The 13,044-nt window shown below is 40.0% G+C and overlaps 2 protein-coding genes across 3 annotated transcripts in view; one reads left to right on the top strand and one right to left on the bottom strand.

Annotated features, from left to right (window-relative positions):
- The window catches only part of znrf3 (zinc and ring finger 3), a 67,283-nt gene extending 65,319 nt beyond the window's left edge, over positions 1-1,964 (top strand). For both annotated transcript variants that reach the window (XM_085295315.1, XM_085295314.1), the window contains exon 8: positions 79-1,964. In XM_085295315.1, coding sequence (XP_085151441.1) covers positions 79-1,823 — 1,745 coding nt within the window. In that variant the 3' untranslated portion in view covers positions 1,824-1,964. The remainder of the gene's footprint in view (positions 1-78) is intronic.
- A 1,858-nt stretch (positions 1,965-3,822) lies between these two features.
- coq5 (coenzyme Q5, methyltransferase) lies at positions 3,823-10,239 on the bottom strand. Its single transcript, XM_085295316.1, has 7 exons — positions 10,048-10,239; positions 8,095-8,244; positions 7,782-8,006; positions 5,958-6,064; positions 5,708-5,796; positions 4,637-4,748; positions 3,823-4,210 (listed from the first exon to the last, which is right to left on the bottom strand). The coding sequence occupies exons 1-7, from the start codon at positions 10,226-10,228 to the stop codon at positions 4,109-4,111; spliced, it is 966 nt and encodes a 321-aa protein (XP_085151442.1). The 5' UTR covers positions 10,229-10,239; the 3' UTR covers positions 3,823-4,108.
- Between the last annotated feature and the right edge of the window lie 2,805 nt (positions 10,240-13,044).

The raw sequence follows: 13,044 nt of genomic DNA on the forward strand, positions 1-13,044 counted from the left end.
AGTTGATGTTCAACCTCTGGTTATGCTGAGGGTCCCTTTTAGAAATGTTTCTTAATGTTGTTTTATTTGTCATCACAGAGCAAAAGAAGGGAAATCCAGGACCAGCATGCATGGACCCCGGCAATCCAGTCCATGGCAGGCAACGAGTGGTCCTGCCAGTTCATTACCCGGGAAGGGTGCACCGTGCTGGTCAGGTGACAGCTTACCCAACTAGAACCAGCATGGACCCGCATGGCAACCCAATCACGGTGCTCACTGTGGACCAGCACCCAGATCCCCAAGGTCTGTACCCACCCCAATCGACGTCGGCCTTTCTCCGGAGCTACCACCCCACTCTCCTGGAGCATTCAATCAACCCTCACCACTGTGGATTAGAGCACCGTGGACCCCCTGCTTACCCTTCACAGCCTCATCATGTTACGTTTAAAAGACCCAAAATCCATAATCGCAACTTCTCCCGGGCAGCCTGTTTTTCGCAGTATGAAACCATGTACCAGCACTACTACTTTCAGGGGCTGACTTTCCCTCAACCTCCTGATGGTGGCCAAGGATCTGCTGTGCAGGGGCAGCTTGGTGGAGGAGGGGTCCACAAGAGCCACCACAGCAGGGCTTTTCAGCAAGGGCTGTTGTACCCCACGGTGGTACACATGGCACCTGCGTCTTCTTCAAGGATAGCTGATAATGGCAGCACTTCTGGCCTTAGCTGCTATCACGGGCACCGCTCAGTGTGCAGCGGCTACCTCGCTGACTGTCCTGGCAGTGATAGCAGCAGCAGCAGCTCTGGCCAGTGCCATTGTTCCTCCAGTGACTCCATGTTGGACTGTACTGAAGTCAGCAACCAGGGGGTCTACGGTAGCTGCTCTACTTTCCGCAGCTCACTGAGCAGCGACTACGATCCTTACGTTTACCGGAGCAAGAGTCCGTGTCGGGGCTCCGGGGGGGAAGCGGGAGCTACGGCTTGCAACACAGTTTCAGCTGAGGACTCATCTTCCCCTGCACCCTTGGGACATGACTGCCTCCAGCTCCCAGCTGGAGCTTCAGGATATAACACGGGGGACCATCTCTCCAACTGCAGTTTGGAGCCCAACTATAGCAGTCGCTCATCACTGGAACCCAGGGAGAACAGCAAAAATAGTACTACCTCAGCCGGGGCTTCAGAGGCTGCCGGAGATGACAGGGGACAGGGGGCACAAGAGGAGTCGGGGGAGCTCGGGGCCGCAGCCTGTAGCTGCTGTTTTGAGGTGCTTCCGCCCAATGTTGAGTGCAAAGGGCAGGACTTGGACCAAGCAGGGCGTCTTGCCTCCGAACGCTGTCACAGGGAAATGGACTTCCAGGGGTCAACCTCCAAGAACTACTTTGCCTCTGAGCAATTGTGCCCTTCCTCTGAGCAGGTGAGCTATGAAGGGCTGCCTTGCTGCTTCTACAAAGAGATGAAGGTCCACAGGGCCACAGCAGGGCGTTATACTGAGGACTACGCTGTTAATGTGCAGTATGCACACGCAGACTCAGAGGCCTGCTCAGGACAGGGCTGCTGCGAACTCAACCAGAGAATACCCATTATTCCTGAGGACACAGATTGTGAATCGGGTACAGGGGCAGAGACCCAGAGCAGTTTATTACCAGTCAGTGTCACAGTGGAGACGGAGTTGCGGACAGGGGAGCAGCGTGAGCCCACGGACAGGTACTTCACCTCAGGACAGTTTAGAGGTCACCCATACCTTCAAGAGGAGGAGACCAGGGCTTTGTTTCACCCTCAGCTCTCTGCAAGCCCCACTGTACTGGGAAGCAGTACTTCAACATATGAGGGAGGTTTGGGCATATGAACCTGAGTCCTGAAAGAATGGGACAATGTATGTGGTACCGTGTCAGTCAATCATTGAAACCCTCAGTTGCCTTGTTCTAGCCTTGCTCTCTGAGCACTGAATGTTATCATGTTAGATTGTGTGGATTTCTACTGAAATGGCCTGTCATTCATATATATATATATATATATATATATATATATATATATATATATATATATATATATATATATATATATATATATATATATATAGTATTAAGTTCATTCCTGTGGCCACAAATGATACTACACACATGGATGGAGGTTGTTAACTGAAAATTCAATTGGGTTGGTATTGGCATCTATTTGAAGACTTCCTGCTGCCATGAAGGGTTTGCAATCTGGGCCCAGTTTTTAATAAAATCTCAACTCAGTTTTGTTTTTATGTGCCAGCTCTAGAAATCTGATTTTTTTTTTTTTTTTTTTACACATAAGTACACTATCCGCATCTACATATACATTTTGCATATTTGTGCACATGACCACTGCCTTTAAAGCTTCATCCACCAAGTCAAGTAGATTTTATGGACTTAGCTACCAATACCAAAACAGAAAGACATGATTGTTTTATTTTAAACTGTTTTCAAGCAGGGAAATGGGTCTTTCTAGGTATTTGTGACCCACTCATTTCTCCATGGAGAAAAAAAAAAAGCTATGTATAACTACAGAAAATTGCATAGAAATGTGAATGCAAGGCTGACACTGGTCAATACACAGAATTTGTTTTATGCATTGCATTTCTGTCCAGTTGTGGCCTACCTGTATGAGAGATGCCAGAGCAACGTGGCAAGCCTTATGCTGGGCTGGGAAGCTATTTGTAGCAATATCTAGACACTGCACAGGTTTTCGTTAAACTTCAGACCAGAGCGAGTGTCTCGGGGTCAATAGATTCAAACATAGAGTGTAGCACTCTACTTAATGTTTGGAAGCCCTTAAAAGTGTATTTTTTTTGTCACTTACCCGATTTCCACAATGAAACATGCTCTATTAAATATCTTTAAAGGTTCTAGCATGTATCAAAAGGCCAAAGGAAAGTAGCTGGAAAAGACTCATCTTTTAAAAGGGTTCCTTATTTGTACTGTGACTTTTCTTTTTGAATGATGCAGTTATAAGTACCGCAGTGTATCCGTTTGAATCGTGCTGTGCATAATACATACTTGCGATATCATTGCTTGTCATTCATGCCTTTCTGTTTGTCCTGCAGACTGTTTTTAATACTGTTTCTATGAAATATACACATTCTCTACACAGAGGAAAACCTGAAATAACCCTATTTATAAGTTAACCCAGTGCTGTAATCAAGTGAGAATCTAATCTTGCCTTTTGCATAGAGATATGTACCTACTGCAAATATAACATTTTGGGGTACTTGAGTCACTATTTAAGTTTTTTTGTTTTTGTTATTGTTTCTAGCACTTAAGATTAAAAAATGTGTACAAAAATTAATATTTTTTAAGAATATAATTATTTTCTGTCATTACTATTACAAATGTTTAAAAAAAAAAAAGGCTAGAAATCAATCTGTATATTTCTGTACCTGTATAGCAAACACATTTCATAAATGGAAATATGTTCTCTGAATATTTATTTACTAATATATTTATCTTTAAGCCATGTCTTATGTTCCGAGTGTATGAACATTTGAGTTGCTTTTTATTTTGAGGAAAATCACTAACATGAGACTTTGTATATACATGGTAATTGCACAAAAGACGATTAAATCTTCTCTGACCAAAAAACTGATTTTAAAACTTTAGTACCATACAGTTTTGTAATTAAAGTGTATAAAGATATGTAAAATATACAGTTTTATTCAAGTAACTAATGTTGTGGTGTCCTGCTTTTCATCATGTGCACTCTATATTAATGTTTTCTTATTTTGTGCAAAAAGTCAGTGGTTTAAATTCTAAGAGCTTCATTATAAGGAGTAATTAATGTGCCTTTTGCAGCTTTGGTAATAATCCATTTGGATATTATGATTAGCTTTTTTAGCTTTTATTCATCACCAAAACACATTACCAAAAAAAAAAAATCATCTTGTCATTTGTACAAGTACACATACAGTGAGATCTATTAAGAGCAGTTTTCATAATAATTCCTCTGGATTTCATAAATGTTCTCTGACCTTTGGTCATTCTGCAATGAGCAGATGGAAGCCTCAAGCTAGAAAACTCAAGTCTGAAAAATCTGTACAGTCATACTGCAGAGACGCCTGAAACTGACTTTACTTATTCGATATTTTACAGAAGGCATTCGGAGTGCATCTCACAGCTTGAAACCAGAGTGAAGAGCCACAACTCCACCTGTGAAATTGTAGTATTGCACACAATAGAAACCTGCATCTTCAATCATGGATTTGAACTCCTCCTGCAGAGGAAAAAGAACAAGGGGACCAATGACTAACAGTGAATCCACAAAGTGACAGACATGCACACAGCAGTACAGTGTGAATACATAACAAGCTTCAGCTGTTTCTTTTCCAGAGTGGATGTTTAATACTGTGACTGTGCATATAGATCCAATCAGTTGATGTGCACTAAAGACACTGTAACCTCATTTAAATGCTGTCAATTTTTTCTTAGACTAAAAGAGGGTTTAGAAATGTGACAAACGGTGCCAGTACAATAGAGTACTCAGATAAACAAATTCACGCCATTTATCATGAATCAAATCTCTCTTTCAGAAAAAATTATGTGAATGAAAGATCTAAGAAGGGAACTTGAAATTCAGAACTGTAATCAAAGTAAGCGCAGCAATGACAGAAATAAGATACAGACCATAAATCTGCCTTACCTGGCTGGGGAACTTGCGGATGCTCTCTACTAAATACTGATAAGACTTCCAGTCTCCAGCAATAACCTCTCCCAACACTGGGATTATCTGGAAACTGTACGCATCATAAAGCCTGAAAAAGAAAACGGGAATCTCTCAGAACTAGAACCCAGTGTTAGTCTCAAATAACTCCCATAATTACACATTTCACTGAGCTCCTGGACAGTCTGAGGTGCAGCCTGACAGAACTGGATGCACCAAATCATGTCAGGTAAGCATGGGGCTACTCAATAGTATCACTTCCTCCAGGAACTGCCTCGATACTCTCGCCATATGAGACTGAGCTTTTTCGTCACCAGGGGGGAGCCAGGACCCACTGCAACAGTGTGAGGTCTGACACTCGTTTAATCCTGATACCTAATGGCAGTCAGGGTATCTATCATTGGAAGTAGTGCAAGGACTTGGTTTGAGTAGAGTCCATGCATGAGTGGCCTGGGAGATGAGGGCTACTCAGGTGGGCAGGGGTGATTGTGTGTGTGTGTGTGTGATTAACAAACCCCTCTGCTACTTGCTGTTACTTGACCAGATTTATTTCACAGATGTTTAATAAACATTATCCTTTACTCTTGATTTATATGATTTTCCAGAGTTCATTTGTGAATATCATGTATTTATACTTTTCAATAAACTAAAACCTCTAAATCACATGCAATCACAGTTCTAGTGCCTCATTTCACTTTGTGTTGAAATCTGTTGAACTTTAAGTCAACAGTCTGCAAGTCAAACTGATCAATGATCAGCTGATGATTCTCAACTTCTTTTTAAATATCCCAAAACTCCATTTCTACTTAAGTGCATGCATACTATCTTAAAGAGAACCAGAAGAGGGCAGCAAGAGCTCATTTAGTCTGTTACATCTGCAGTTTCAGAAAAAGTCAACTGACTTGTAATTAAGCAATATTCATCACATTATATAAACTTATAAAACCATAAAAGCATCTCTTATAGAGAAAATGAACATTTCAGCAAGACTATTTTTTACAGTATTGATTTATATTACATATGCACTCAAGGCCATCATCTCCTCCTCACCTTGCTAACAGGGGATTTGTCACTTTGCTGAACTCTAAGCACATAAACCTGCCGCCAGGTTTCAGGACCCGCAGAGCCTCCTGCAGTGCCTGAAACAGCCAGTTATTAATTTAATGTCAAAGGACACAAAAAAATGTTACTCTAAAAACACAGCTGCTGGATTCATCTCTTATTTAAACTGAGAATAAATTAGTAAAAAATAAAATTTAACTGGAAACAGAAAATAAAAAGACCGTTAAAAGTAACTTACCTGATCTATATGAGTAACGTTTCGAATGCCGAAGGCGATGGTGTATATATCGAACTGGTCATCATCAAAGGGCAGTTCCTCTGCGTCGCCAACCACCCATGATAGACCTGATACAAAGGAAAACGCAAACAAGCATGAATTCTGTGGGTTATTGGCAGTTTGCAATTCCTCGTGACAGTTTATGCCAATAGCTCCGCCATAATTACAGTGTATCTGTTCGGGTCATGCATGGCTGAACAGAAATCTCCCACACTTATAATTAAACTGTTTGCATCTCCTGTATCCTGTGTGTCGTTCCCACCACCATGACTTGCAGAATGTTTCAAGCTGAATAGTGGCACAAATTTAATTTACATTTTGTTTTACTTGATCTAAAAGTGTTTACAGTCAAGTTGCAGTGTTTCCACCACTAAAGCTGGATGCTTATATCTGATATCAGTGAACGCAGGTTTTTTTCTTTAAACGCATTTCCGTGCATACGTCTCCTCCGCTCTGGTGTCAGGTTGACATTGTTGTCAAGATTTCACAATCAAATAACTTTTTTCCACTGACGTAAGCCAGGTATACACTGCAATTGTGGCTGTCCCACAAGAAAGACGACCAACGTGAAGGAAATGCTCCAAAACGCAGTTGTACGTAACAGCGAGTTGCCTTTTGTAACAAACCAACCAGTATGATGCAGAAGTTTGGTCTGTACGATGTGTTCAACTGTTCCGGCTCCAGAGAGGATGCAGGTGGGATAAATATCTCAGGAATCACCACCTTGCATCGGAACATGCAATTAAACACGTATAATGATTGGATAGCGTTCTCGAACAACTCCTTTTCCCCATAATACAGTGTCACTGCTGGTGCCCTACCAGTTCTGCATGGTTTCTTTTGAGAACCAGACGATATTTTGACAGGTTTGAGAACCGATTATTATGTAGAGTTACAAGCAGAAGGTAGGGGAATTTCTGTGGGAAGGAAATGATGAAGAGAATCTCTGAATCATTGATATTTTTTTTTGTTTGTTTTTTTAATTGTGACTTAGCCCAAAAGCCACTAACAACTCCAGGTTCAATTTTGGACCACAGCAGTGGTAAACATTTTGGCACTGGCATCAGTCTTTTTTTGGTGGAATTGCATAGAATCTGTCCTATATTGGGCTCCACAGATCCACAAACAAAACTTTTGCTTAACTACCACAACGATCAACTCAATACTGGCATCACTGCGGAGAAGAACAAACCCAAACAGACATTTCTGATTTCAAGAAAGGAGAAAATCTCATTGAGCTGTGGTAGCAAAAACTTCATCTGTATATGTGATCTACTATTTTAGCTATTACCAGGACCACATTTGAATGAATATTTGAGGAACTTCTGCTATGCATCAGACCCAATGAATCAGAAGGTATGACCTTTGGAAACTGTGCACCAAACCTCATTTCTACAAGAGCCATTTCTGAAATCTCACAGACTGTAGGCATTTCAAGTATTATCTCCAGGCTGATGACAATATGTTATAGACATATTAGTGACACTTTTGCACATCTTAAATTAAAAAACAGTATTTTCCACATTAACCTTTTGATTCTGAATGGTTAGTTCTCCTTCTGTCAGACACAAAGCCAGCTTTCATCAATGAAAAGCTGTTGATTTCTCAGTTATAATGCATCTGAGGCTACGTGACACAGCATACATTGCCAGTTTCCTTCAGAACAACTCAGCCAAAGTGAGGCTAAGGCTCCTATTACTGATGAGATCTGTACATGCACAGAATCACAGGGACCGAGTATCCAGCTTGAAGACACTTGAAGCAGTTTTGCATTTAGAAGATTACCAGCAGTGATGCCCAAGCTCTCAGCCTTCTCCTTTCCCACTTTGAGCATCTCTTTGTTGATGTCACAGACAACAGCCGTTGACTCCCGGGGCCCGTCCGTCTCTATCGTGGAGTAGCTGTTGGAAATGTCCTGCAATGACAGCGTCTGGCCGAAGCGTACCGCCCGCCTCTGTTGCCGCTCCCGCTGAGAGCGAACGTACTCCAGGAAACGGAAAGAAATGTCACCTGAAGATCATCACAGGGAATACAGATGTGTATTGCCAGTAGATGTTTCAGTTTGATGTTTCGCAGAAGTGCACACAAACGGTTTTACCTGTTCCACCCGCCACGTCCAGGAGCCGAGCACCAGGCTGCGGATGCATCGCATGCAGCAGCATGTCCTTCCACAGTCGATGAATCCCCAAACTCATGGCATCATTCATTATGTCATACTTCTGTGCCACATTCTCAAAAACTTTATATACTGAAAAAGAAAAAAAAAACAATAAGAAAGAGGTATAGAATAGGGGTAGGATTTATGACGTAACCTATAATATTATCATAGCTACCCTGGACATCAAATATGACATGATACAGTGGTTTAGTGATACAATGCAAAATAGTCCATATATGAAATATCAGTAATCTGTGCAAATGAAATAAAAGAATATCCCCAAAAAGTTTAGAAAGCAGAGCGTTAGTGCGTATGTGTATCACAGTTATTCGTTTTAATGTAGCAGCTCAATGTGAGTGAGTTCCTCCTTCACTTCAAGGTTTGCTGCAAGAGTCCTGACAGCGACTAGAAAGAGAGAGCAGATTTCTCCTGTTTTGGCTTCCCTTCATTGGCTCCCTGTTAAATCCAGAATTGAATTCAAAATCCACCTCCTCACATACAAGGTCTTAAATAATCAGGTCCCATCTTATCTTAATGACCTTGTAGTACCATATCACCCTATTAAAGCACTTCGCTCTCACTCTGCAGGCTTACTTGTTGTTCCTAGAGTATTTAAAAGTAGAATGGGAGGCAGAGCCTTCAGTTTTCAGGCCCCTCTTCTGTGGAACCAGCTTCCAGTTTGGATTCGGGAGACAGACACTATCTCTACTTTTAAGATTAGGATTAAAACTTTCCTTTTCTCTGTATCTATTATTGTGCGATCTACTGTACAATATAAAGCGCCTTGAGGCGACTTTTGTTGTGATTTGGCGCTATATAAATAAAATTGAATTGAATTGAAGGTCATTTTGTGTATTTTTTATTTTTACCCTCAATAATATGGCAAGCTAATGCACAAGGAGTCAGGAATTACTGACTGCTACAGAGTTGTTATAGTTAGTTTTGTATTTTCTAATTAGATTTTTTCTTCATTGAACTTTTAGTTTTTAAATTCAGTTTAGTTTAGTTATTTTCCAAAGTGGATTTCCTTGTTTCAGGTCTAGTTTTTATTTATTTATTTATTTTAATAAATGTTTAGTTTTAATTTAGTTGTTAGTGTTAGTTTTAGTCCTTTAATTATTATTGTATTAAAGGCATGTATTAGAGGCAAGATTTAGGAAAATTAGTGCAGATATTACAATAAAAACTTATGACAAACTCATAGTGTGTCATAGTATTGTAGACATCTCAATAATAATATAATGTCTTTCGGTGACTAGCAGGCCAAGTTACCAAACTAACAGACACTAAAACTAAGGCCATTACCTCTACATTTTTTTTTAAAGTTTAGTTTGTTTTCACATCTAGTTTCAGTTTTTAGGTTAGTTCCAGTTGACTGTGATAAAATTGCTCTGCTAAGTCAGCCCAGGTCAAAAGTTTGGGAGACTTTTTGGAATTTTGGAGAGTTATAGAGGTAGGTAGGGTTGGGATGGTTTCACATGTGCAGACATCCCATGTCTGCACATGTGAAATATGATGAATATGAATATACTGGGTATAAGATGTTAAATATGGAGCACCCAGGCAGGAGGACAAGAGGAAGACCACAGGGAAGCTTCATGAATGTTATGAAGGAGGAAATGTATATGGGCTGGTATGACAGGATGCTGTGGGATATTAAAGGTGTCACTATGAAAATAATCATAAATAAAGTTGACGGCATCGCACTTTAAACACTTAGAAGTTCACTGAATGTTGCCTCAGACATAAATGGTTAGCCGAATTGTCTAGCAGTTCCTCACGACTCTAAAATGACCTCATATCGCGTGCTTCAAAGTCTGTACATGTCTAGAGAGGCAACGAACTATTAAATGGAGAGATTTTTATATGAAGACTAGCTCCACAGTCGCTCACCTCTTTTCGCCTTCTCTGCTTCCGACACGGTCTCAAAACCAAAATGCGTACTTCTTTCTTCGGCTGATTCGCTAAAACATCGACAGGACGGCCGAGCAGAAACCCCGGCGGCTGTAACGGTGATGTTTCTGTGAGAAAGTCGGATCGCTTGACGGACAAGCAACCTCACGGACGCCGCCATGTTGCCTGACAGTTATGTCACGGGATGTCGTCATTCGTAGGCGACAATGTAGTCTTTTTTTCTAAGTAGCAATATTACAAAAATCTAAATACGTTAGTAATAATAATAATAATAATAATAATAATAATAATAATAATAATAATAATAGTTTAATGCAGGTTTTGTGAAATTTTCATGTAACACAGGTGAAGGGAAACTTTTATGGTAGCTGGCCAGGCTACATTTTCTCTTTAGCTGCATTTTAGTGTCCTGTGGGGTTCTCCATGCAAATTGCTTTATTGTATAAATTGTATCAGCTAAACCTTTTTCATGGAAAGGATATTGTATCAGAGTGTGTCCTTGTAGTACAGTGTATTAAATATTTGATATTAGATATTTTTTCTCTACGATATGTTTTTGGTTACTTGCTTAAAAAAAGGATATTATTACTCAAATAAGAATCATAACTGTAGGTAAAAATCAATGATACACTCACCGGCATAGATGTGGCATAGATTCAACAAGGTGCTACAAACATTGATCGGAGATTTTGGTCCACATGATACATGATACAGCAGCATCACAAAGTTGATGCAGATTTGTTTGTTGCGCAACTATGATGTAAATCTCCTGTTGTGGTCTAAATCTAAAATATATAGAGACTGTTGATAAATATTATAAAGCTCAAGATTTTAATTTATTTGAAAGCTTGTTTTATTGTTTTTGTTTCATGACATTGTTCTGGTTAGCAAGGCCATTAGGGGGGTTTCATAGTTGACGTTATGCAATCAAACAATTACTGTGTGACCAAAATTTTAAAATAAAAAACTTTATCATAATTTCATTTCATTCACTGAGAAAATATTATTATCCAAGAAGACACAAATACGAAGAGCTGGTTCGGGTTCAGGTTTTTAGGCCTTTCTCAAAGGTCAGTTTGCCAGGGAACTAAACCTCGCAGTATCCATTCAACAGATGAATCAGTGATTTTACTAAATCTGCTTGGTTCTTCTTTTTTATTACTTTTTGTATAAATCATCAGGGGTGAAATGTAATATTTTACTTTTCTGTTGTTGCTCCTAAGTTAAGCTCTTCTTGCCTACTGTGTGTTCTGTTTTGGGATCGCTATTGTTTCTCTTATATTCATTCCTTCTTCAGCACATTTTGAGCATTTTTAAGTTTGTCTCTTATCACTGTTATGCACATGGCATTATGCACATGGCATTCAGTAATACATCTCTTTTAAGTCTGCAGATTTTTCAGAGGTGTTTAGACTCTATTAAAAGTGGTTGAAAATTGTCTCTAACTTAATGAGGAGAAAACAGAAGTCCTTGTTTGTGCCCCCAACAAATTTATGCAGAAAGTAATGGTGACTAGTTCATCAGGAACTTCAGAGTATGTTTTGAGTCAGCTTTCATTTTAGACACTCTGTCTCACTCTTGCTTCTATCATTTAGGGAAAATTGTTAAGTTGAGCTCAGTTGCGTCGCGCTTTGAGCTGGAAATTGGAAATCATCCTTTTATTTCATCATGTCTGGATGATTGTAATTCATTGTTCACGTCTCCTATGAAATCTTAAAGCTCGTCTGCAGGTTGTTTGTACTTACATGTCACACCTTTAAGGTGCACTGGCATCCCATTAACTTTAGAGTTCACTTTAAAATTCTGGTTTTGACTCTTAGAGGTCTCCATGGACAAACGCCAGCTTACATCATAAAACGTTACATCCTTACATGCCCAGGTCATGTGATCAGGGGCCTGCTGGCTGTGCAGCATTTAAGGCCGAGGACTAAAGGAGACAGAGCTTTTGCAGCAGTGGCCTCCCAGTATGGAACGCTCTCCCACTGAGCCTGAGTTCTGTGGATCTGTGATCTCTTTCAAAAAGCAGCTACGTATCCATTTTTTAACTTGCTTTTGGGTAAATTTATTGTTTGGATGTTCTACCACTTTTATTGTAATGCACTTTGTGAGATTTAATGTTTTAAAAAAAAAATATGTAAAGCATTAAACAGGCCAGCATACCTGTTCATTGAAGTTCATGAGATAGTACTGCAGAGTGAAGTGGGTCAAACAGGCAGGTTCCTCCACGACCAGTCAACTTCTTTCACAGGGATCGTTTTCAGATCTATCAAGTGAGACAAGCTCCTTTACCCTCTAATGCTACATCCCTGCAAATTAACCTGACTTCAGTACCCTGAGTGCAGAAAGTGGCAGGTATTGTCTCCTATTCTTCTCACTTTCTCGTTCTTACAGTAACCAGACACTGTCACCTTTTGTCCCATTGTTGTCTTAATTACTGGTCGACTTGGGTTCAGAGGGATCTGCTTACTCAAGTCTCTTTTCCTTGTCTGTTGACTAGGCTGAGACTTTTCATTGGGACCCAGAGGAGCGATAATAAAGTTTAATCTGCACTACGGCTATTGGGAGAAAAAAAAAACACTTTCAATGAATACATTCATCCAACAATTTTAGCAACATTTCAGATTATCTGTGGTGTAGAAAGATTATTTTACACACAAGTAGCAAAAAGGATGCCGCTGGTACCAAGCATCAAGGCGAGGATCATTTAGATATCTTATCACCAGTAGAGGGAGTAAGAGGATTGTCTACAGATTGCTTTTTTGTCTGATGTATTGGAATGTTCTTGCTGATCTCCAGAGGACTTTGCATATTAAGACCATTGATAGTCTTAAAATTGCTTATTGTTATGTGCACAGGTGTTTTGCTTTAAAATTTGCTTCATTCAGAAGCCTCAGAGGAGGTTTTTCTTACTCTCAAACAATAGTCAAAAAAACAGGACAGTTCCCGTTTACCACTGAGAGAATGACTTTACCATGA

The sequence above is a fragment of the Mchenga conophoros genome, linkage group LG12 (assembly GCF_057382185.1).
Source record: "Mchenga conophoros isolate Kocher_MC1m ecotype Shallow Benthic linkage group LG12, M_conophoros_male_GT1.1, whole genome shotgun sequence".
Taxonomy (NCBI): Eukaryota; Metazoa; Chordata; class Actinopteri; order Cichliformes; family Cichlidae; genus Mchenga; species Mchenga conophoros.

Excerpts from the sequence above, each read along its gene's own strand:
- coq5 (XM_085295316.1), bottom strand. The coding sequence starts at position 10,228 with ATGGCGGCGTCCGTGAGGTTGCTTGTCCGTCAAGCGATCCGACTTTCT. Across the intron at positions 6,065-7,781 it reads GAGCTTGGGCATCACTGCTG|GTCTATCATGGGTGGTTGGC; the intron begins GTAATCTTCTAA and ends CCTTTGTATCAG. Across the intron at positions 5,797-5,957 it reads ACGTTACTCATATAGATCAG|GCACTGCAGGAGGCTCTGCG; the intron begins GTAAGTTACTTT and ends TGGCTGTTTCAG.